The 26,842-nt window shown below is 37.7% G+C and overlaps 1 protein-coding gene across 8 annotated transcripts in view; it reads left to right on the top strand.

Annotated features, from left to right (window-relative positions):
- The window catches only part of LOC131692247 (sodium-dependent proline transporter), a 278,318-nt gene extending 251,987 nt beyond the window's left edge, over nucleotides 1-26,331 (top strand). For 4 of the 8 annotated variants that reach the window (XM_058979194.1, XM_058979196.1, XM_058979195.1 and 1 more), the window contains 6 exons: nucleotides 12,925-13,156; nucleotides 23,501-23,658; nucleotides 23,731-23,774; nucleotides 23,841-23,933; nucleotides 24,008-24,274; nucleotides 24,341-26,331. In XM_058979194.1, the coding sequence (XP_058835177.1) occupies nucleotides 12,925-13,156; nucleotides 23,501-23,658; nucleotides 23,731-23,774; nucleotides 23,841-23,933; nucleotides 24,008-24,274; nucleotides 24,341-25,808 (2,262 nt within the window). In that variant the 3' untranslated portion in view covers nucleotides 25,809-26,331. Of the gene's footprint in view, nucleotides 1-4,057; nucleotides 4,935-12,924; nucleotides 13,157-23,500; nucleotides 23,659-23,730; nucleotides 23,775-23,840; nucleotides 23,934-24,007; nucleotides 24,275-24,340 lie in introns of those variants that run through there. The other 4 variants (XM_058979202.1, XM_058979199.1, XM_058979198.1 and 1 more) reach the window with 2 other exon arrangements.
- Nucleotides 26,332-26,842: the final 511 nt, after the last annotated feature.

Genomic DNA, 26,842 nt, shown 5'->3' with positions numbered 1-26,842 from the left:
TTTAGCAACAATAATTGATTCCAAGCGATTTTTTATTTCTCTTTACAGTTGGGTGTATCAAATTGATTTTCAAGAGCTTGCCTATTTTAAAAACATTTATTTGTGAAACTAGTTCGCAATTATTTCATGCTTAAATTCACAATCTTTGTTTATATTGAATACTCCAACGTGTTAAAATGGATGAAACTCTTTGATAATTGATAAACCACTCAAATAAAACAAACTTAGCAGTTAAAAGTGATTTCAGATTCTTTTATTCTAGTTGGACTTGCCTACTATTCTCTAATGCATATCAAGGCTCCTTGCTTTCCTGTAAACTATGGAGTTTTGCTGAATTTTCCGAATACCAATAATTACAAATCGCCCCATTTGAAGCAGTTCACCAAGTCTAAAACTGTTAGCTACTAAATCGCTGTTCGTTCTTTTATAGATAAAGGTTTAAGAGCAAACCAAATACAGACATGACTTAGACCATAGGCTTATTATGCGCCACTCAGTGAATAATGGAAACCAATCAGAATGTCGCTAATAAAACTTTAACTTCTAGAATTATTATGATGATGGCCCCGCTTCATTCCCACATAAAGGTGTCATCTCATCGATTTATCTAGAAGGCAAATTAATATAATTAAACGTTATCTGGCAGACAGACATTTGTCATAAAAAAAATTTATAGTACCGAAAATACCGGTACTGGCTTTTGTTCAGTACCGGTATTACGGTACCAAAAATGGGTCGGTATTCCCGGGATTTTCGGTACCGGTATTATCGGTACCACAACCCTAGATTGCAGTATACGACGCATTTTGGGAAAAGAGCTAAATGACGAGCCTTGCAAGTTCCAAAACGCCCATTATCTCACACCGAAGCAGAAAAAAGTTAGACTTGAGAGAGCGAAATAGTCACTCACTTGGTCGAAAGCACTGAAATTCCTAAAATCGAGTTTTCTTACGAAGAACATTTTTTAAATTAGGCAATTCGCAAACGAAAGGATTTACTTGACCGACTGTTCATACGAAGTTTTGAATCATCGGTTGGCCATCAGGAGGCAGTACCCGTTACGAAAAATGATTTGGACCGCTGTAACCGCTCTCCAATCGTTTTGAATCGCGCATGGCGTCTAAGTAAATGTGACATATTATCGAGCAAGTGTTCTGGAGGCTGCTTTGAAGCCGTGGATAGACAAACATTTTGGTCGTAGACGACTGGGCACCGCCTCATAAAGCGAGAGAGAACCAAGAATGACTGAAAACCTACATTCCTAACTTTATTTCAACCAGACAATGGCTCTCACATTTCTTGAGCGTTTTTTTCAAAAAGACATATCTACAATGAGTGACTCTCTTTGTTTACTTTCTCTTTCGATTTTTACGGTGTCTTTATAGCACTTTTGCAGTACAGATCGAAAGGCGGTGGTTTTAACTAGCATATTATACAAAGAGTTGAGGGATAAATGTTAAAGCGACCGAATTATTAACAGAAGAGAAAGTAAACAAAGAGAGTCACTCATTGCAGATATGTCGTTTTGAATAAAAGGTCTAGATTTACCAGACGCGAATCCAATGAATTATTCTTTGTGGGCCATTTTAGAGAGCAGGGCCCAAAGTGAAAAATACACCCGCCTCGATACGCTGAAGAAAGCCATTTTCCGTGAGTGGGTCAAAATACCGGCAAGCCATATCCGGGCAGCCAGTGGTTCGTGTTCTATCGTAGCAAGGCCTTAGTCGAGATATAAGATGGTGATATCGATCAAAAGTTAATTGATTCTAAATTTATGTGTATTTTCACACATTTTCTACTTTGAAGTAAATTAAAAGAATATTCCAAACCGAATTTATGACCTTTAGTGCAAACGAAAAACACGTTAAAATACAAACGCTCGAATCTTTCACGCTCAGCGACGCTCACCTACAGCCGCGATCTAGTAAACATGAAAACACTCCGGGACTAAGTGAGCGTTGTAGCATTCATAAATTTACAAACGTGAGTGAGAGTGAACCTACAAACGCCCGTGTTAGCGCGATCATAAATCGGTTACGCCCTAGCAGCTTAGATCCATGCCTTCAGTTGGATCAATAAAAATGACGCTCATATCCACTAGACAACAAGTTCCATGGCGAAATGATCGCGGGGAACTCTAGTGATATTGAAGAACTCACTGTCGAAAACGTTAACGCACAAACGCTCGAACCCCTCGCGATGATAAACGATGTGAAGTCCTTATGTCCACACATATCTGAACCTTATAAGAAATATCATATTCAGAATCACGGCCCGCTGTAATTGGCTTTCAACGGTGTTTTAGTTGTTGACATTTCCCGTCTGGTTTGCAATTGTAGTGAGTAATTCTGATGGGGTGCCGTTCCGACACCCTAGCTCTACAGCTCCAGTAGGACATCTTTTGAAAAAAAGTGTGATAAACCCTTTTGAAATCACCAGAAGATGATGGTTCATTATGCATCAAATATGTCAAATAATAGACGAATTTTCTGTTTATAGTATCAAACAGTAATTGCCATGACATTCATTTCTCGATACGGAGACACATCTGTACATGAGGACTCCTGTTTTCAGTTTCCTCTTACGACATGGTAGCAGGAAGCCAGTAGATCAATTCTTGGCTGAGATACTTCAACCCACGGGATGCCACATGGCGTCTAGGCTGCTTTTGTCCAGAGAAATATAATAGACTGTTATTAACCTTCTAGTGGACCACAGCCACAGACTGTGAGGTTATATAAGATATCCGTCAACTTTAGATTGTATGCAACAGTTTATTCGAGCTCTGTAAATTATATGCTAATTAACACTTTTAGATATATCATTTATTGTATAAAATATGTGTAGTCTATATCTGGTCTCAATTGCAAAGTCCTTTTGGAAATCTGTAATCGATCTAAATTTAATAAAAATGAAGCAACTTCTGCTTTTACAGAATCATCCTCTTACGCGTTAGAGTTTCTTTTGTGTATAAAATATTGTTTTAGTTTCAATTTAAACATTTCAAAATCAATTCAGTCGCAATAGTGATAATAAATAGATATCCTTCGATTCATGAGACTTGCATAGTTTGTGCGAAAAGGAGTTATTAAAAATATTCTTTGATTTTGTAGATGTCGTGGGGTTGCATAAGAGTTCAATTTGGATAAAATTTCGCTCCTTGTATGTTTGTATATTGATAAGTATAAAGCGTGCTTCATAAAATGGCAGAGAAAATGCTGTCCATCCTAGTTTGCGAAGGGTAAAAAATAAAAACTGTTTTGTACCGATTCTATTCGTTCTTCTTGTGTGCTTGAAAAAGAGCACCAAATAGTACTGCAATATTCCCATATCGACCAAACATATGCAATATATGTTTGGATTGTATACGGATCTTCAAAATGATTTATGTAAAGTTTCATATCTTCCGCGTAGATCAGTAATTCAGCGTTTTGAGAATGAAGGGAATATCGTTCACGTATAATAATCTTCCGGACTGACTCAAAAAAGATCAGATCGAAAGGGCCTATCGCCCGCAACAACCGCCAATATTAACATTCTTCTCTGGTACTTCATGACACCAGTTAAGGTATTACAAGTTGTGAACCGTTGCTCTTATGGGAATGTTAATTTAAATTTTTGCAGCTTTGTCAAAGTACAAGAAACTACTGGGGATTTTTGTAATTCCTACAAAATTTGACTGCTATTCGATGAAAGCTGATGCTTTGGTACTATTGTTTGTAGAAATACAAAAAATAGATTTGAATCGAAATGTTGCGAGTATCAATTAAAAATCTTTTGTGTTTGACTTAAAACAGAAAGAAAAATCCTATAGCTCGATCCGCCCCAGTCTAGATTGCTATCAAATACTGTACACATGCGAGGCTTGAAAATTATACTGCAGCCCCTTAATTACGTTGCGCAATGTGACCGCCTAAATGTACGTGCATCCGAAGCGCTATACTCAACGCTTCATCAAGTCCCAAATTCGTACCTTCGCTGCTAGGGTACAAGAAAATCCCTTGTGTAAATACCTATTATCTTCGCAACAATCTGCTCATAGCTGATTTTGCTCTTACAGTTGGTTACCTCGTCGAGTTAAGATGATAGTGAGAAAAGTAAAAAAAGTAGCATAGCCTGAACCTGAGCTATATACAAGCCTCAGTTGCCGTTCGTGTGAATATATGCACAGGATGGTTCGAAGATCTTCATCAGTATGTGAACAAGTGATTAGCTCGGAGAAGAAAACTCGTAAAACCCTGACAAGTGCTAATACTCTTGCACCGGTAGAGCGTCGGTAAGACCTGGCATTATGCATTAAAATCGATAATTATGCAGTACTCTCCCGGTTGCACAATTGACCAGAGAAGTAGTTGTAGAAGTGATGGTGGTTTCAAAGAAAAACTAGTGAATTTGTGCGCGAACCAAATCTGGACAAATGTGACGGATCGATTGCAAGCGAGACGCAGAAGGCTTCGACTTGGTCATGAAGATATTTACGAGTTTGGATAGCAACAGCGTGTCATATGTACTGTTTGAGTTTGGGAGCACCCAGCTGGTCGCCGAAAGTGTGACTAACCGCTTGAGTTCAGGGTGAATAGAAACCAAAGGAAGAGCCCAAGAAGTAAACGAATAATGTGGTAGAAAATTAGCTTGAAGTGGTGGCTGCGAATTCTGCTGAGAAAGTGTGAGCTGCATCCTTGGGAGTAATTTCCCGGATGGTTGGTGTAGTGTGAATAATATAGCGTATAGTAAATAGTGAACTGGTAAATTTCACGATCGTTTCCAATTGAACAGAACCGACCGAAGAATTGCGAGAGAAAAACGCGCAAATCTTCACTTTCCCTTTCGTCATCCCTGCCACGATGAGGAAAATTGATACTAACAATGCCAAATACCTGTTGGATTATCTGTACTACACTCGCGACGATGAGCAGTTTCGTTTTTACAAAAAGGTAAGCAAAATGTTTCCACGAATAGCCAACTTGGCTGGCTCAATGCAAAAAAGCCGGTGCCGCTTGTGACCTCAAATCGTATCGGATGTTTCATTCGTCTGAATTGAAAACCAAAACGATAAATTGTTTGTTTTTAGCTTTTGTTTGGTAAACTCTGCTAGTACTGAATGTTGCAATGTACAGGTTTTACAAATGGTATCACAATTCATTCTGGAGATACAATGAATAATGCTGAAGTAGGTTTTGTAGCTCAAAACAGAAATAAGCATAAGATTTATTTTTCTGTTTTAGTTTATATTACAATATTTAAATAATTTTTGGGTTATATTACAAATTAAATAGTAATTTAATAAATATACCGCATACTTGCAAAAATTAGATTTTAGAGAAATATTGTCGTTATTTCACTTAGGTAGTCTGTTTCTTTTCATCATAAACAATAGTAAGTATTATAATCAGTTTAACCCGTCCATAATATTGAAGTGGCAGAGAATCATTGATCTGTCAAGAGCGCCAATGTTTAAGAAAAATATTGCTGTGGCGGTAAAAGTACCATGATCGACAGTAAGTACATCTTTGTTATGATAAAAATAATGGATATCCATCTCAGAATAAATTTTCGAGTCGACCAAGATCAGCGCGAACGTCAACCGTCGTCAAGTCTAGTCGTAGCTAAGCACAACGGAATCTTCTTTATTAAATCGGGAAAATGTCAAAAGAAGCTGGAACAGGTTATTTATTCGTTTGTTCGTAAAACCGTAAAGAACAGTAAGATAACAGCTAACAGCTTCTGAGTGGATTCAGTATCCTATTTACGTATAGTAGGGGAAAGTGGTCGGTTGCCGGCACCCTTACGTAACTTTTGACAGACTGTAACTTTTCGATGTTTCGGACAAATATTGCGATATTAAATCCACATAATTTTGTTGAAGACTGTATGTTTTAAAGTTATTGAAGATTTTTATTTTTTTACACCAACTTCAACTGCTCAAAGTAATGAAAGGTTCAAACCAAAATGGATGAGCAGGCATTATTTTCAATAAAGGTAAGAAGGTTTGCTCCGTGTCACTCTCGAACTTTATGAACAGGGCAAGCTCACTTTTTCGTGTCTTTTTTTACTTTTTCCATATAAAAATCAATATAAATTTTTTTTGTGAAATTTTATAATTAATGGTATAACATTCTTTTGTTAGCATTAAATTCATTATGCCATGTGTATTTGTGTATATATCAGTTTGGAATCTCCAGTGATATTAAATATTCCACCACGTCTTTGTCGAACAACTTTATTCAAAAAAAATCCGGCATCTGTAAAACTTCAGGATATGAAAGAATTGACTTTTCCCTTTCGTTAGAAAACAAGGGCAAAATTATCGGTCGGGGGGTCTAGAACAACTTTTTATTTTAAAGTTTTTTAATAAAACTAATTCGCATTTTTGCTACATATTGGTACTATAGGCATTCAAAAAATACTAAACATTTCAATCTGATGAACAATCTACATTGTCTACAACTTTATAGAGAGCTATAAATCGATGTAAAATCATCCGAGAAAGCTATTAATATTTTATCAGTTTTTAGATGTGCACGGGACCTATTCATTAAGAAGTCGATTAACAAGAACTTACAAAAAATTGTTGGACTTAGATGAACAGTATATTCAGATAAATTTCAATGTTTACAATGTCCCATTCTCAGCAACAAACATATATTTTCAGATTCCTCCTGTTCTTGGGCATCGATGACATTTTATGAACAAGGAGATGTGAAAAGCAGTTGACCAAATTTATTCGATAATTTTACCTTTTTAAGATGTTGTTTAATGTAATAACAGATTTTATCATGTATTCGTGCCTTTTTTTCAGTCTTCCCAAAGGAACATCGAACACCATGTTCGCTCTAGTTCTGTGCTCATCCTATACCATCATTTCGTGAGCAAACTCGAACGCGGTAATGTGTACCAATGCGTGTGCAAACTCGAACGCGCTAATGCGTAAACACGAGCACATGTTCGTCTGCACAACCGAACCTCATGTACGTACCCGGTGTTCGTACTCACAGGTTCTTGATACTAGTTTTCTCTTTCTCTCATCCATCATCACTAGCATTGACTCACTCTGTTTTGTGTGTGCCTTTCTTATGTACGCACATGGTGTACGTACACGATGTTTAAACCTAAGTTTGCACATCGTTCGCTTGGGTTCGGTGATCGATGCGAACCTGTACACAAAGGCAAAGCATGTTTGAGGTTGAACGCGTGCACGAAATTTTGTACATGGGTGCAAACTTGTCGATGTTCATGGGAAGACTGTTTTTTTGCTCTAGGAAATAGCTAATGTAATCTAGAATGACCCTTCCTCCTGATCCTATCCAGACTTGAAAAAGTACATTTGGCTTAAATTCAAAACTTTATATTTGAACGAACTAAAGTTCGAGTTATCGTAATAAACCACGGATTTCATTGCAACTTTGGATTGGGAATCATGTTTGACCTTATCGACATTAAAAGAAAAATGATTGAAAGAGAAAAAAAGCTATTTGAGTTTTGGATCCATGTTAGCTATCTTTTGGGGTAGATTCATTTCATCAAAATTTATTGATGCAGAGTTTTGCCTGCCCTTAAATTGCGTTTTATTTCCAAATCGAACACATTTCACATAATCTTAGGAAAAACAAACAAAAGCAATTTTCATAATTTTCTTTAAGAAGAAATTCCGGAGTCGTCACTCGCTGATCACGGATCACAACGGAAAAGTGGCAAGAAAATATCAGGCTGGACCATGCATTTAGTAATGACTGAATATCTAAGCGAGTTTGAGCAAATATAAAGTTTAACTTTATGTCAAATGTATCCCACAAGATGCTGACGAGAAAGGAGATTGATTCAAGATTGCATCAAGCATACTCCGGAATAAGTGAAGAAATAAAAAAGAAAAAAAAACAAATATATCTGTGGTAGAAAAAAAAACTTTCTTTTTGCTGTGTAATATCTTTGAAAAGAGTACTACCCTCCCCAAGGTTTAGGGGTTTGACGGTATTGCAAACATCATCAAGCATCAATTGCTTTAAGATGGGTACTGCATTACGCCTCGATAGTGGTGCATCGAGGAGACCGAGAGGGCTTATGCGCCTTTTTTATGTTATATGTCTTTTCATACTCCGCACCAGCGCATACCAACGCTAAACCACTATGGGCGGTGGCGTGGCCGACTGGCGGATCGACGTAGATTGACTTTTGCTGTGTGCCATGTTTGCAAATATTGTTCTATTGGTGGTATTCGTGGACGGGGCTAACGGAGGGAGTCATTGTGTGTCCATTTATCGGTCGACTTCGTCATCGTGCATATACCAATTAAATTAATTTAATAATTAAATTAATTTAATAAAGTAGAATAAGTAGAAACCTATTAGTTGTAGCTTTGTGATAATCGTTGTTTTTCGTACTAGTGTACAACTGTTATGTGCTAGTCGTATGTGTATCTATGTATGTATTCGTGTGAGTATTTGTGACAGTTGGGTCAGGGAATGGATGCAGAACTGACGTATATGATAGAATAGTGGCTAATACTTCTGGTGATCAATCTGAGCATTTAGTTCTATTCATTGCGGAAAGTTGGGCTGGATAAATTAGGGTAAAATAAATTTACCGACGCACGTGAGTCATCTATTCCCGGCCAGCATAGCATGATGAAAGTCTAACAGCATGCAATTGTCGGTAATGATAAATATGCAACATTTGCTGCATTTAGACGAGTTTGATTGCATGTTACATGTGTTTTTCTATTCTACTTCATTAGTCTGGTTCTTCTGTGCATCTATTAGTTTGCTTTTCCATTATTTATGTATACCAAAATAGTATTGTTCAATTTATACACTTCTAGTCAAGCTCTTTGCATCCTTTTTTTTCAGCATGTTATGGTTCCTTTTATTAGTATATCTCTGCTATACGCTATCTATGCTCATATAGGTACAAACGCTCGTGGCCTTCGCGATAACACAAAACTTGCCACAAACGCGACCATGCAATTGCAATAATCCACATATAATTACGCCCGCGATTTCGCCTACATGAAAACACCCCGGTAATTAAGTAAACGTGGCATCTTTAAACTTCCATACGCGGTCTCAAACATTAACCCACCACTCGCGCGATCATGAAACGGTCACGTCCGAAAGTTTTACCAGCCTGGACTAATGCCTTCAGTTGAACCAATCAAAAAAGTGACACTCATATTCACTAAACAACACGTTCCATGGTGACATGACCTAGAACTCAAGTGATATGGGGAAACGGACTACTATCTGTATCATACACTAAAAATTAAGCTTCAGATTCACGGTCCGCGCGCGATCGAACAAAAATACACAATCCGTCATTATAAAATCGAAGTTATACACGCGAAGTCACATACACGTGACAAACACGTTAATATACAAATGCTTGAGCCCTTCGCTATCATCCCCGGCACCTACATCGGCGATCTAGTAAACATGATGGCATCCCAGTGATAAAGTGAATGTCTCAGCTACTATAAATTTTCAAACGCGGTCTCAAGCGTGAACCTAAAAACTCCCGCACTCGCACGATCATGAATCGGTCACTTCCGGATGTTTCTATCCTTGATATCAGCAGACTAGGTCCATGCCTTCAATTGGATCAATTAAAAAAAGAAAGCTCTCATATACACTGAACACCACGTTACATGGCGACATGACCGAGGACTCTAGTGATATGGGGTAACTTACTCCCTGTCAGAATGTGAATTGTACACCAAAAACTAACTATCAGAATGAAGGTCCGCGTGATTGTGAATCCAGTCTTGTACACGCGAAGTCACATGAACGCGAGCACACGTGACAGACACGTTACCGTACGAACACTTAAGCCCTTCGCGATTAACAACGCACACCTACGTTCGCGATCGTGCAAACTTAGTAACACCCTGGTAATAAGGAGAACGTTTTAGCGCTCGCGAAGTTTCAAACGCTGTCTCAAACACGAACCTACAAACGTCCGTTTTCGCGCGCTCATGAATCGGTCACGTCCGGAAACCATTACTCTCTGTCCTAATAACTTAGGTCCATACATTCAGTAGGACCAAAAAAAAAAAAATAAACCACATATCCACTAGACAACACGTTCCATGGCGACATCAGCGGGCTCTCTAGTGATATAGAAGATCTCACACTATTTTAGCATCTTAGAAGTACACCAAAAAATAAAGTATTAGACTTACGGTCCGTGCGCGATTATCCAAGAACACATGCGAATATGCGAAAGGCATACGGTTATAAAATAGAATTTATACACACGAAGTTACATACACGTTAGCACACGAGACATACAAACGCACACGCGATCGAAGACGTTAACTACAAATGCTCGAGCTCTTCGCGATGATACACGTGATCGCGAGTCCCTACGCCCGCACATACCTAAACCGTACAATGAATATCACATTCAGAATCACGGCCCGCTACAATTGGCCTAATGCAGTGTTTTATTGGGCGACATTGCCTGTCTCGTCTGCAAATTGTAGTATGTGATTCTGACGGGGAGCCCTTCCGAGAATCTAGCTCTACAGCTCCAGTAGGACAACTCTCGAAAAAAATATCTTTGAAAAGAGTACTAATTCTGTTCAAATTTTATCTAATCTTCTCTATATCTCTATGTCCATACAATAACATTGGTGCGCATCAACCGGTGGAATCTGAAATTATGTTTTTCCGCTTAAAGGTGGGACTTTATTAGCATTCAAGTTAAAATTCGACAAGGTATTTTTTTACAAAGGAAAATGTTTTTGGAAATCGACTTCTTAATCAATAGGCCCCGGCGAATCTGGAAACTTTGATAAAATTTCAATAACTTTCTCTGGCAATTTTAGATCGAGTTAAAGTTGTAGACAACTGAATTGTTCATCACATTCTCACTTTTGGTAATATTTGAATATCTGTAGTACTACCTAGAGGCAAAAATGTAAACCAGTTTCATTTAAAAACCTAAGTTTTCAAACAAACAAACTTTTAAACAAAAAATTGTTCTGGAGCCCCCGACAGAATATTTTAATTTTACTTTAAAATGAAAGAGAAAAGCCCATTCTAAGCCCATTGTTGACTGAAGTTTCACGCAGAGAATTTAGTTTTATGCGTCTTGATTATAAGACCAAACATAAGTATATTAATCCAAAACACAATAGTTTAAAATAAAATAAGTTGGCTAAATAACTTATTACATGTGTTACTTTCATTTTATAGAATATAAAGTGATCGATATTCGTCCATAAGTCAAACATTAATGCTTGTACCATAAGTCAAACATTGATACATGTACCTTAGATACTGTTTTTCAACATATAACAAATATATTTCATGAAGAAAAAAAAACATTTAACCTTTAGTCCTACAAGTTCATGTTCTTCAACAAAATTTTTCATTACGAGCATTTTTAAAACTTTGTCGAAGACACGAACTTTCTAGCTCATCAGTATGCACAGTTAATTTTTTTAGTTCATAATAAAAAGCCATGCTTAATTTTAATTTTTATCACATTATGGGGAATATTCATACGAACAATGCATCCGAAGACATCCTATGAATATATTCGATGGTTTCGCCTCTAGTGAATTAATTTCACGGTTTTGGGGTTTCGGTCACTGTGCGATCCTAACCTAACAATATCCACATACGTGTGCACATTTTATATAGGGTGATGAGCCCATTTTCGCCATGTTTCTATTATCACCCTACCCATTTGAAGCCGTTGGTTAGAACAGTGTCTGCCATCTTTGTTCAACGCATTGAGTCAAGTGGTAGCGCAACAATAGGGGCTTTCGATTCGAGTTTTCGTTGAGCTCAAACACGAGAATTTCACTGTTTTCAGCGCTATTGTGTTATTATATTGGTTCTTAACAACGAAGCAAAGCTGTTGATGTCAATTTTTACGCATTCCATTGATTGTAGGCCGAGAAATTAATAAATTAGTGAGGCACCCTGCTTAGTATGGTGAAAATAGGCACTTTACCCTACGTGCGGAAGCATTTGCATCACCTTCGTGGATGTTTTTGTCAGTGTTGGAATACAAAGGTAGTACTCTAATATTGGGGCAACATCAATAAATCTTCTTTTTCTTCAAACTATAAAACCGATTTGCATCGTCTTGCTTATAGACCATTACCATATTTCATAACTACTGTCATAGCTTCATTCGAAATGTAATGTGTCAAGAAACAAATCGTCTCACATTTATTTTAGTTAAGCTTGTGTGCGGCGTGTGTCGGAAAACAATTATGATTGCTGCCTACGTTACTATGCATATGATTTCCTTCAGAGCTTAAATTTATGCCTTTAAGCATGAGTTATAACTTACAAACCTAGCAACTTAACCATAACATATAACAAATAAACACAGTGTATCCAAAACGAATTCCTTTCGATAATTAAATTTCCGCCTTACCAAAGTGTAGAGCAAGTATCGTGTTACCCGATAACCAGTTTACTACCCTGCGTTTCCATCCAGTGCATGGTCGTGTCGCTACCAAGGGCAAGCTTTATAAGCTAAAGTCTGTACTACGATGCCAATTCCTGGACAATCAATAGGCCATCCAGAGCCTGTCAGTGGGTCAATGCGATTGCAAGATACCTGAACGGCTAACGGTTATACTCCGTGCCACCGTACCTAGATTTTCTTCAGCAAGATAAACCAGGCACTTAATAAATTAACATCTTATGTAGAAACCTTTATCTCATCCGACCGAGTAAATGGGAACGGTTCGATGAACGCACATAAAGGTAAGTTTTATAGCTTGGATCTGTAGCTTATCCAGTGTATACCGGAGTTCCATTACAGCATAGCACTTAATTACATAATGAAGGAAAAACTGTTTGCAGTTTGGCATCGAATTAAATATGCAACACTTACTCTCATGATCTTATTAATAATGACAGCGGCGTTTCTAATCTGTTTATATTTTTGCTTTCGTTTCAATTACAGTCAAGATCATCAATATTTCGCGGCGTTATACTATGCCTCTGTCTGAACCTGACCTACGCCAACGTAGCCCGCTTCCCACGTGAGCTGCAACAGAACGGAACGGCCTTTCTCGTGCCCTACGTCATACTGCTACTGCTGGTCGGTCTGCCGGTGGTGCTGCTGGAGATCTCATTGGGCCAGTTTCTCGGTCAGGGATCGGCGCACATGTGGCGCGCGGCGCCCTTCCTCAAAGGTAGGTTTAGATTCCAGACCAAATATAATTGGACTTCAAAAATATGTAGTTGCACACCAGGTTGCTGAAAATTTAGCTTGGGGTGTCAATATATCTAGGTGAGGATATAAAAACATATTGCAGAATATTTAACACCTACCAAGCAATGTGGTAAGGTAAAGTTCGGTCAATTTAGAATCGTAATGCTTTCACTCGGAAATATCTCAGAATATGCTTGGTTTAGAATACAATGTTATTAGAAGTATTAGATGAATGTGTGAATAAAATAACCTTATCCATTTTGATCAAAGCTGGCTAGGCCGATTTAAACAATATATTCAAATAGAAGGTTTAACATCGCCATAGACTGCCATTGAATTTTATTTGAATCAGAGCTCTGATTTCGGAGTTGCGGGTTGAGAGACGCGGTCACACATCGCAATTTCCACAAAAAATATCATAATGATGATCGTTTCAATAATAATATTGTTGATTCAACCAAAAATGTGATTTTAACCAAGAAACGTCAAATGCTGAATTTATTGTAAAAATAACAATATTACGGGTTGATTTAAACAATATATACTATTAGCTCTGAGGTAATAATAATTATTGTTGTGCTTGAACCAAAATATTGTTGTACCTACAATACATTTGTCTGCGTGTATCATATCACAATGGCCGAATATCTCTCTATTGGACCAAACTCGGAGGATTGCAGTCCTTTGGTATAATGTTGATGTTGTGTCCTGCATTCCACCACTGTGTTGTTTTTCCATAATGGCAAGATGCCAAATCAGGCCAAAACAACACAGAACTCGTGTGTTTCTGGATGCATGGTAGTAGCCGTTTCTGCAGACACTCTTCGATGTAAATTCTCTGAAACACCGATCCTGTAGTTATGTAGAAGATTTTATTTTTCCAACCACAACTACATATAGCCTACCAAACCATGTACTTCGAGAACTACGACAACTTGTAGGCCTTTAAATGATAGTCGACCTTCTCACTTTGTAAAGTTGTTTAATACCCAAGACTAGGAAGCTGCTTAGAGTCTGCTTTGACGTTTGTTTCATCATCAGTAACCACGCAGTTGAATTTTGTCAGCAATTTGTTGTACCGTGTTTTCGAACATTTTTTATGGTTCTCGTTCCTGTTCGGGGTTTTTATTACCTATCTTTATCACTTTCTGAATGAAAGAAAACGATGTTTTAGCTTTTCTAGACACATCTCGGATGGAAAGATTAGGTTTTCACTTTATCACCCTAAACACTGCATTCCGCTGTGATATGAAGTTGTCGTTCCGCTTGTCCTCAGAACCTGATTTCCGATCAACAGTTAACCCTCTAGTTCCCAACACCGCCTCTAGGCGGTCTCTTTAAAAATCTAAATAAAACTTCTAAAACATGATTGTATGTTGTCATCCGCACTAGTATTTCTTCCCAACGCTCACACCTTTCATACACACATTGTTTGAATAATCGTAGCTTTCTGTTAAAGGCAATTGAAGCTCAAAGTTGAAAATTCCATGAAAACGTGGAAAAAAACTATTTTGTGTTTAGTGGTAATCTTCATTAAACAAATTTTAACTATTTTTGGAAATTTTAATAACTAAAAAATATTTTTGAGTAGCCTGTTAGTAGCATTTTACTGTAGATGCGAATTGGTTTAGTGGAATAATTCGGAAATTTAACTTTTTTTGGTAAAACACTTTGCCCGCCTATAGGCGGTGTTGGGCACCTGGGCAAAAAAAATTTAGTCTTTTGTGATTACTTATCGTACCGAAACTAGCTTTATGTGCAATTTTAGCTGAAAAGCTGAAAAAATCTTTGGGTGAATGCTGCTGTTAGAATATGGATGTCCTTATCATTTAATTCTGAGTCTGGGGTAAGTTGGCGGAATCTTTTTTTCTCCTTTTGTATTAGACATATGAAGCTGTTTATAGTCCTGCACTTCAAGTACTGTGTAATACATTCTCCCATGTACTTATGTTGCATTACATTCTGTTTCGTTCACGTTAAGCGTTAAGTTTTCGAGCATATTAGAGTTCTTGGGCTCTTCATTTTAGTCGTATTAGGGAGGGTGCCTCACCATTTCATTAATTACTCGGAATACAATTGATGCAATGCGTATGAATTGGCACTATTATCTTTGCTTTCTTTTTATGAACCATTATGATAACAAAAATCACCTTGCCATTTGAACCAATGCCTTGAATAAAGATGGCTAACGCCACTCTAACCAACAAATTCACATGGTTAGGGCGAAAATAGACTACCCTAGGTGAAGTTTTTAAATTTCAGCATTTTTGTAATTTAGAGCTAGTTCAAAGCTATTCTACGAATGACTAGATTTTTCGATAGCGCGCGAAAAGAACTTTCCGTAGTCGTATATACAATATACGTAACCACAAACAAAATTTGTTCTTTTTTGTTTGTTTACTTCGGAATTTCACCTGAAGAATCTCAAAAATTCTCTTTTACAGATCTTCTTAACGGTGTCTTTTTTAACAACTTTATGCAAAAAATTCAGCATCTCTGAAACTTCAGGATATGAAAGAATGGGCTTTCCTCTTTCATTTGAAACCAACATAAAAATAATCCGTCGGGGGGTCTAGAGCAACTTTTTTTTTTGAAGTTTTTTCATGAAAACATAGATTTTACAATAGAATTAGTTCATATTTCTGTCCCTAGATGGTGCTTTAGACATTCGGACAACACTAAAAGTGAGAATCTGATAGATATTCTAATTGTCTACAACTTTGTTAACAACCAAAAACCGATTTGAAATTATCCGGAAAAGTTGTTTAATATTTTAACGAAGTCTAAGTCTAAGTTAGTTTCACAGAAACCCTAGTGGTTTGTAAATCAATTCACACGCACTTTTTTCATTTGCTAAATACCTGTGTTTCGTTGAACAGTGCATTCAGCGGAATTTGAGAGCATGGAAGCTGAAATTATAATTCCAGATTCCACCTGATATAGGGCACCATTAATATTTTTGGGATGAAAAGTCTTAGATAAGTGTTGACCAAACTAGTATGATATTAATATTCTTTTCCAAGATGTTGAGTGATTCCTCCCGCAGAAACAGCTTTTTCAATGATGTATGCCTTCTTTTTCATTTTTTCGATTGTTCTCGGGGATGACTGTTAACTATTCTTGCATTAACCTCCTACTTTGTTAGCATCTTCGTATAAAATTCACTTGTCCTGAACTTCAACCTTTATATTTGAACAAACTCAATGAAACTGTTAACACCATTGCATTACTTCGCGAATTTCATTGCAATGGTTGGGGTAAAAACGCTGATTATCTTTTTTAAAATTAACTCAATGTGACAAACGGTGAACAAAAAACTTTGAGTTTTTGGATCAAGATATTTTTTTTTGGGATATATTCATGGATTTGTATGTATATAAGGTTTTTCTTGTACTCAAATCATATTTTGTTTTCAAAAGTAATACATTTCGCATAAACTAGGATCAATTTATTAACGATTTCTCGCATAATTGATAGTAAATGGCCGTAAAATCCAACTGCCACAATATACTTTGAGGAAAATTTTTGAATAAATCGTTTCACGCTAACCACTAATTTGGACAGTTACTTATGTGGTTTGCGTTTATAAACTATGTGTTCCAACATTTCGTCTTGAATAGAATTATAATAACTGACTTAAACGATCATAATCTAAATTATGCGACGTATGGTTCTTTCTAAAACATAAGTGTAAGAAAACCCTTGTAACCAAGCAATACCTTCCGATGAATGGTAGTTCCTTTGAACTTATCGGGAAAGATTACAAACTTGAACCAAAAGCACAAATAGTTTTCTGTCTCTGTCAAACATCCTAATTTTCAGAAGGTCAATAGGAACTGTCAACGAAGTTGTAATGAATCCCGTCAAATATTTTCATGTCACTAAACCCAATTATTTTTTGGTAGTGAAATAAGTGCGAGAAAATATATTTCCAAACCACTAGGCCTCGTGTGAAACTATCTTAGATATAACGTCGTTAAAATCTTAAACAACTTTTCCGGGTGATTTCAGATCAATTTTTAGTTGTCAACAAACTTGTAGACAATCAAATTCTATCAAATTCTCACATTTAGTGTTTTTCGAATATCTAAAGCACCATCTAGGGACAGTAATATGAACTAGCTCGAGTAGTAAAACCAATATTGTTACGAAAAAAAACTTTAACAAAAGTTGCTCTGGACCCCCCGACGGATCATTTTGATCTTAGTTTCAAATGAAAGGGGAAAGTCCATTCTTTCATATTCCGAAGTTTCAGAGATGCTGTTTTTTTTGCATAAAGTTGTTCTAATAAATACACCGTGTCTTAAACTAAAAAAAACATGATAAGTGACACTGGTCTCCCCTATTATAAATTAGAAGTCAATAATTAAACAACCAAAGCACTAGAGAAATACTTCTTAACTTAGGTAATTTGCGTTCTGATGGAATCCAAAATATAAACCATCTGAATTCGCTTATGTTGAAGTAACCGCCTACTCTAGGCGGCCTACTTATTTTATGGTTTTAATGAAAAATCCATTGCTTACATGAATTATTAACATTATTTTCGTTATTCTCATCACGAAACCCACTTACAAAAGTTTTTTCAAGCCAAATAAAAATTTGGACACTGGAGGGTAAACCGGAAGCATTTAAAAAAGTTACTGTTGAACGAGGAGCTCCGATTGATTTTGCTATGCCATGATGTGACGTAAACGGAATCTCCATTCTTACATGCAATACGTTGTTCTTTCGAATCCATTTTCAAAACAACGTTTATGTGTCCGCAAGCTGCATGTCCAAAATATTCACACACATTATTGAATTTCGTCAACTGCGGTTACACCTTTATATCGACAAATGGATATGATGTGGCTAAAAGCTGGCGCTAGATTTTACTGTGAGCATACCTTATACGCTATAGAGTTGCAAACAATTTCTACCATAATCACAAAGAAATGTTATGCGATCGCTCGGAATTTCGTTCTTTTAACCGAGGCCCGGAGACCCAAGTGTTTTGTCCCTTTCGACGCAGTTTGCCGAGATCAAAAAGTATCTGTTTGTGTTTTTTACTTGGTGGTAAAGCCCTTCCATTGTGTGCCAGAGTGAGGGACTCTGAACAAAGAAGATAACTCTGAACGCTACTCCTCTAACCTCCGCCAAGATTGCGACATTCGCACGATTCCTCCGGATTGCATTTGACATGACCACTGCGCTTGATTCCAGATTCCAGATGGTCGTGCTAGTTCGCTGCTCCCATCACCGCCATATAAGTCCTGCACAGCATGATATTTTACATGCGCTTCTCTCTGCGTTGACCAGTTGGATGCCGTGGTCAATTCAGCGATTTCGGTTGCTTCTGGTGCCCAGACAACCCTATACTGGTGGTTTGTCGCGTTCGGTGCTACTCGGCATAGTCCCCGACCGTGGAGCTAGCCTACCTCGGCGGAGAGTTCCCTGACGAAAGAATGTCTCCCGCAACCGTTGACGGACGCGATATTCTTGCTTCGATGCAGTCCGGCAGAATGCCAAGGTCTGTCCAGCGATTCCAGGTGGAGGATTACGTCCGGTTTACTGATGCCCCGACCATTCAAGCCGGCGATTCGCTACTCGAAATAGTCCCCGACAGGGGATCTTTCCTACTCTGACGAAGAGTTCCCCGGCAGTGAAAGATCTTCCGAAACCGATGCTACCCGGGCAGATGCCGAAGTTGGTCCTGCGATTCTGGGGGGCGTGAAGTCCAGTTTACAGGCGCCGCGACAACCAGTTTCAGGTGCTACTTCACGATCTACTCAAACTAGTCCCCGGCGGTGGGCCTAGCCTACTCCGACAAAGATATTTCCCGACGTCGAAAGAATGACTTCCGGTTCTCATGCGCCCCCACGACCTATCGTCGACGATACGTGCGCTCAGTCTAGTTCCCGGCGGTGGATCTAGCTAACCCCGGTCGCGCCAGCTAATATCCTTTATCTTTCTTCAATAGATTGACTTGTCGAGGTCGAAGGTTGGTCCAATGATTCCGGTTGAAGTGGGACTTCCGGTTCACCGGTGCCTCGACGACCCGCGCAGAGTGAGAGTGCAGGATGCTGTTACCGTTTTTGCCCTATTGGATCAGCAGATGAGCATAAAGAGCGTGAGAGTGAGAGTAGTACAGGCCATACTACTGTTCGTTGCAAGCTTATAAGTGCGAGTATGTGCTATAAAAGCATAAACGAAATTTAATAAAATGAACTTGTTATATATATATATATATATATATATATATATATATATATATATATATATATATATATATATATATATATATATATATATATATATATATATATATATATATATATATATATATATATATATATATATATATATATATATATATATATATATATATATATATATATATATATATATATATATATATATATATATATATATATATATATATATATATATATATATATATATATATATATATATATATATATATATATATATATATATATATATATATATATATATAAATGTTACGTGTACATAATAAATATAGTTTAGTCAGATTAGATAGCCTATATACAAGAAATTATAAGAAAAGGGAGTTAATACATTTATAGAACTCCACTACGATGAATATGATTAACTGTCATTTTGAAAATTATAGAACACTATTTGTTAAAACACTTTCATTTTTATACACAACACATAAACTAATTGGCGGACCTGCCGGAAAAGGGGGAAAATGGGAAAAGAATATGAAAACAAGAAGGAAAGAGAAGGGTATGAAGGTTTTGCTACATAGTCTAGACGGCGAAAGACTCATTTCCACTTGAAGAGTCGAGGTGTACATACTGATTTGTATGAGTAAATAGTTAGAGTATCAGAAGAAAAGTTAAAGCAGTTTAATAAAATTTTGCAATTGATATAGGAATTTCGAGAAGTCGAATCAGGTATGACGGATAAGACGATGATCATTGGGGTTATATCTAGCGACCTCTTCCCCGTACTGAGATAGTCCACATTTCCATCCTGAACAGGACCCATTAGATTGAACGAGTAAAACGGCACACGGTGAACAGCCGACCAGGCAAGAACTGCAATCCGGACAAGAAACCATCTTTTCTTCGTCGAAGCAATCCACATGGGTCGGTCACCCACTTCTAATGCCGTATACCCACTAGCGAAGCCCTATCAACCCACGTGACCAATCAACCGTTTGTAGAATCACACCGATCGTAAAAAAACCATCAACCACCAAATATAACCCCGAAGCAAAATAGCACCTGCTGAGCATCGGCGAACACCCGAGATACCAGACACTCACCGAAGATTCAACATACTGATCCTCGGTCCTCCCGACCGACTATTAATGGCGAGATACCATCGTTGCAGAAAACCCCACCAGCCGCAGATCCCGTCATCGCCGGCCGGCCATCCATCCACCCACACACACACACACACACACACACACACACACACACACACACACACACACAATAAAACATTGTAGGTATTAAATATATAAAATGAAACTGAAGTGCCTTGTGTTTCTGGTTGGTGTCCCTGAGCCGGCCTTGAGAGTACAGGCCCTCAAGCTCGAGCTAGCCGTGAGAAAAGAGGCTTTTGATGCCCACCCCAGACGGTCTTCGTGGCTTGACCAGGGACTAGGGGTTTAGTCAAGGTCCTTCTGACTACGAAGTAACAATGCATCAAAAACCCTTTATCTTATTCGGTATGGGGGGATATTAAGGGGTAGGTGTATGGGGAAGGGGTGGGATGGCAGCTGGCGATGCAACACTAAACTAGATATAATACCTTCTATTTGAGACTTGATTTGAGAAAATCGGATCAATCACTTAAGCACCAATGTGACTTTAATTATGGAATATGCTCGGAAGCCGCTACTTCCGGCATTGTCGGTAGTGGACAATGAATTCAAAAAATGTTTGATTTTTTTTCGGGATAACATAAAATCTCGACGTTGCATGCTTTTTAAAGATATTTTTCATCAAAAATACGAATTCGATTTCCGGAATTTCATAGAACCCCCTTTGAAAAAAATTAGTTCCGGCTTATATGGGGATTTCATATGTGAACGGACGGTTCAGTCCATATTTTCGGAACCATATAAGCTATCCGTAGGATAATAGACGTCTCTGAAGATAATATACCTTTCAAAATCGACCCAACCATCCCCAAAAATAAGGAGGGGAGTTTGTTAATTTTGATAAGTGACCACTTTTCTGTGCCTATTATTTTAGTTACTGCGCAACATCGATTCACCATTGCTTTGGTTGAAAAATTTCGGTGTAGTGACCATTATAACTGGAAAATTTAAAGAAGCAGATGCTATCATGAGTTCGAATGATACCAATGAGTTTCAAACTTTTCTGTGTAGGAAAATCGACCAATTAATTTAATTATACTCCAGATGGGTAAACCAAGAACGTTGTCTATCCGCGAGAATTACAATAAGTTTTTTCTCTGCAATATCTCAGAGATTCAATACCAGCGCAGATCCAAAAAAAATCCAAAATATCGATTTTGAAATGTTCATTGTACAATACGTAATATGTAATAACCTCATTTAATTCAAATCAATTTTTGTGGTCAAATCTGGTTTGGCAATATTTTGAGTTTAGAAGGAATCTAAAATAGAAACTACTTTAAAATTTCTCAACAAGTTGAAAATTTCTGGGCCCGAAAGACCCTCCCCCTGGATCCACCACTGTTCATGGCGATCCTTCTTCTTCCACCAGTAGATTATGATGGCCAAACTAAGTTTCAAACCGCAGATCACTGGATCAGATGGTTCGAGTTTTCGATTTGGCCTTTCTTTTTTATCAAAATTTTAGAACTCAAATATTGATTTTGATTCTTGTATACAACTGTCATGTATAATAAAATGTTTTTATTTGTTATTTAATTATTAAGGCTTCAAAGTTAAGTTATTTCGCGCGAAGTAATCAAAAAAAGATGGAAACTTGAAATCGACCTTCACAGATTTCAACCAATTTTGGAGAAATTGTTCATCTAAGGGCCAAAATATATAAATATACATTTTGTGTCAATTGAATCACCCCTCGGTCCATGGGAGCGTCCTCCGTTTTGACAAATTCCTAAAATCCTTGATTTTCTTTTGATTATATCTCCGTTTATATTTACTCTAAAATAAAGCCGCAAGATGTTTTTAGAAGGAAATTGTTCAAGGCGTCTAGAAAAAATATTAGTTTTTATCGGCAGCGCTGCCAACTATGCTACTTTTTCAGGTAAAAGTCCATTTTTCTCGCTATACATATATTTTAATTTTAAACATTCTAATTTCATCGTGTTTCACAGACATTTTATATAAAAAAAACTAAAAAACACCTCTAATCTCAATAGCATTTGAGCCACTCCCGGGATATACTGTTTTGAAGAAGAAAAACCTCTCATTTTACAAGATAATTTTTTTTTCGACAAATGTTGGAAAAAAAAAGGATTTTTGGCGTTGTGTGCTTGCGATTTTATATGATAAATTAGGGTTTTTTGGCTTCAAAACGGTGTATCTCAGGATACGCTCAAATCATATTGAGATTATGAGCGTTTTTATGTGAAAATTGGATAAACGATGGAATTAAAATTTTCAAAATTAAAATATAGGGGACTCGGAGCTATTAAGACAGTGGGGGTAATTCGAACACCCTCGATTTCTAAGAAAATAGCAAGACTTTCTGACTATCGTACATATTCATGGACCCGCTATTCTGAAATATTAATGTAGAAAGGAGATACAACGTGTTTCGTTTTTTTTGCCGCTCTCAAAACAAAAATCATTATAATGCAAAAACCGTGATTAAATCAGCAAATAGACGTAAAAAAATAAATGGTTAATTTTTTTGAAAGCTTGAGGTTCATATTTCATGGAATGATTTTTATTTGGGTAAAAACACAGATATTTTCGAGACGCTCACCACTTTTGTGCGAAATGAGCGTACAGGGCTATTCGCTAATTCAATGTCGTTATAAGATAGTATTATTTATGGTAAAAATATTTTTAAATTATTTCTTAGAATTTAATATGGTCATATAAGCTTCAAGCGATGCTATTTTTGCTACTTTCAACTATATTCTGAGGGTTCCGTAGAAAAAAATGCAAGTCTTACCTATTCAAATTTCTGAAATATCACTTTAACTTAGATACAAAAATGGCAACCAAACCTTAGAAGGAAGAATAAATTATTAGTAATTTTGAAATTCAGCCTATAATATAGCCATGGTTAACATATTGTTTGCTCAATTTTTTATAGATTATTAATCTGTTCAGCAACCTCAAACAAATATTTGTCACTAATTCCGTTACACTTCACAGGTGCCAGTTTGGTCGGACGAATAGCTTCATGGCTGGCGGCGATCTGGACCTCGATGCAGTCGGTGGTTGCGATACTCTACGTTGGAATGTTGTCATTCAAATCTGTGCCATTTAGGGAATGCAATAAGGCGGTGACGATTACCCAGCAGGCCATTCATGTGAGTCATGCTTATAAACGTAAGCTCTGGAGTCATGGTTTGATATTATTTCTTATTTTTTGCCTTTTCCAGAACGGTTATGATGTGGAACCCAATAGCGGACAGGAATGTTTGAAGTGAGTGCGATCAGACGAACGTGTGGGTTTAAGTATTTAATTTTATAATTTAATTTCCATCGACAGATTAACATTTTTACGTCCAGTGTGGCGGAGTTCCCTCTATTTTGGACTGCTAGCGTTAAGTTTGATTCTTTTGTGGGTCATTTCAATGGTGTGGTAAGTTTTGCTTTGAAAGGGGTATGCCCCATCCCTCTATGTTGACTTATTGTCATTTTCTATCAACATTCTAGCACACACAGCGCGAAGATCAATCGTCGATCAATCTACCTGTTTGGGTTTCTGGCACTTCTTTTGCTGGTGTTTGAAACAGGCTGGGAGGTGGCGAAGGCTATTAACGGAAGTTACTTACCCGAATTATGGCCATTCTACCCGGAGTCGTTTGCGGATAGTACCCTATGGTTCAACGCGCTAGTCCAAGTGATTTATTCGTTAAATATCGGCATAGGTGCGGTTCCAGTTATCACCGGCAAGTTTCTGTACAAAGGAGACGCCATCAAGTGAGAATGTTGAGCTTTCGCCAGTCGAAGCTTGTTACTTACAATCTATTTCTTTTTTTGTTTCAGAACATCATTCGTGTACTTGTTTTTCAACGTACTCATAACGGCGATTGCTGTGTTGTTTTACCTGTTCCAGTTTCACGATACTGCTATCGATCCTCACCTTCTGTATCCTGAACTGACGCCGCTCACAGCGATTTACGATCGTGCCGTAACAGTACGTGAGTCGGATCCGTTATTACAGCAGTTGATTCCTGCCCTATCCTATGCGCTACTCTTCATTTCGTCGATAGTTTCCGTTACTGTCTACATATACACCTCCACCCGAATGATACGAAAACATCCGAATTATACTGTGTGTCTAGCTGGTCTAGTTGTCGCAATAGCAGGTCTATTGTGTCCCAACTACATATTTCCTCGTATCCTGGACACGCGCATCGTTGGATCGTTAATAATCTGTGCGATGATATTCGAGATCATTCTAATCATTTGGGTGTACGGCTCGAAGAACTTGTACACGGATCTGGAGTTTTCACTGGGTAGGCCTGTACTGAAGGCTTGGTTGTTCATCTGGGGAATCATTCCTGTATTGCTGATCGCGATTTTGTCGTGGTGGTCGATTACCTACTACGATAACGATCTTTTGATTGATTACTTCCCCAAATGGCTTCCGGTGGTATTCAGTTTAGGTGTCATCATGTTGCTAGCCTGTGTCGAGATCAGTAAACAGGTGGATTATAACATCTTCAGTATGATTCATGGTGCTACCAAACCGTCCAAGGATTGGGGACCGGCAGATCCATTGGTCCGGCATGCTTGGAAACAATGGAAATCGGTTTGCGAAGACACTGGTGAAAGAGACTTTACCTTGAGGCGACGTGGCACAAAAGATTACACTAATTCCATCAAGAAAGGTCAGTACTCACACTCCAACAAATATGGATCTTCAAATCGAAACATTTCGACTACCGGGAGCAACTCTCCCAACTATAGTGGATCCGTGTTTGGGGATTCGGCCATAGAGGAGGACATGAGCGTTGAAAAGTACCCGCAGTACAAACAACAGCTGTCAGCATACAGCGTAGATTCCGTTCACGGTAACTCTCCCCAAACCACCGGTAGTTCGAGGAAGTCATCCCACAACGATAAACGAACTCCAAGTGAACGCAGTCAAGCGGAATTGATCGATTCGAGGAAAACCTCTGATAACAGTTTTACATCACGCGTCGAGATAATGGCCGATGCAGGCTACCGGGGAGCGATAGTTCGAAATCCGCTAGCCAAAACGGAACCGGTATCAAATTTTAAAACAAGTAACAATCTAGCTCCACCAGTGTCGGTACAACACCATGCTAACCAAAAAAGGCAACAGAGTCAAATGAAACAGCAAAATCTAGCTGTCAGTGCTCAATCCAAAACCCCGTATCCAGAAGAAGGTTACAATCGAGATATTTTCATTAGTAACAGTCAACCGGACCATATTTGCTGGCGAAAGTTTTCCCTTAATTCCGAAGAATATTCAACCGAGCTGTAGAATAAATAAAATTGTAGTGAAACGATCGTAGCTAGGCTAGCAGGTACCTCTCCAATTTCTGTACATATTAGTCGAATCGTTAGAAGCCGATGGCAGAATTTCACCTACCCGGCAGATATGTAGTCATAGAGCTATATGAAGAACGTTAAAATGCAGAAAAGGCCAAACTTATTTATTGTATCAACTGAATCTAAAATCGAATCTATCAGAACATTATTTACTATACTGTACTTTTTCGGCAAATACTTATACTTGCGGCAAATACGTGTTAAAGCACTTGTATACATTCCCTATGTTTGAGTTAGGGTCGCATGACTGATTTATAGATGATATTGAATGTTTTGTTTCTTTGATGTTCTCCGATTGCAGGAATATAAATGTTATAGCATGTACTTAAACAGAATCGAACGTTTTAGGGGACAATTTGATAGATTGCATACATACACTAATAGTATCAATCGCAGAAAAATCTGAACGATGTAAATATTTAGCAATATAGGAAGTTAAACAAAGATGAAACATATATATGTAGCGTTTTTTCTGTCGTCGGATGTATCACAATCCCATATAATTGATTTGGATGCAATGCCGTTTAAAATTAAGTTGCTTTAATATCATTCATCGTAGACCAAATGACAAAACAATAGGTATAAATATTGCTTGAAAAATGTTTATGATCTTTACGTAGCTTTTTTATACGATATTCAAACGAACGTAGCACTTCATCACAAAATTTGAACCTTCTCTTGGAAACAACATAGTTTATCGCGTCCCCTCCCCACTCCTGTCAACCGAAAAAAATCAAACATTGTTTATATGCATTAGTGCCAGTACATCAGGAACCGTGACATTAGGTGATCTTCCGAAGGGTATCCAATAGTTAAGATCTAGCGGAACAATTCTTGGCGCATGCCAAGAGAATTTTTTCGATATCCTGATAACCATAACCAGTTCTCACTATTTGCGAGCCCAATACGTTGGAGAAGAGCGTCTAACGTTTAGTGATTGGACATATGCCAAGACTTCGCACAAAT

The sequence above is a fragment of the Topomyia yanbarensis genome, chromosome 3 (genome assembly GCF_030247195.1).
Source record: "Topomyia yanbarensis strain Yona2022 chromosome 3, ASM3024719v1, whole genome shotgun sequence".
In the NCBI taxonomy this organism is placed as follows: domain Eukaryota; kingdom Metazoa; phylum Arthropoda; class Insecta; order Diptera; family Culicidae; genus Topomyia; species Topomyia yanbarensis.
This window is presented reverse-complemented; position numbering and strand designations above follow the sequence as displayed.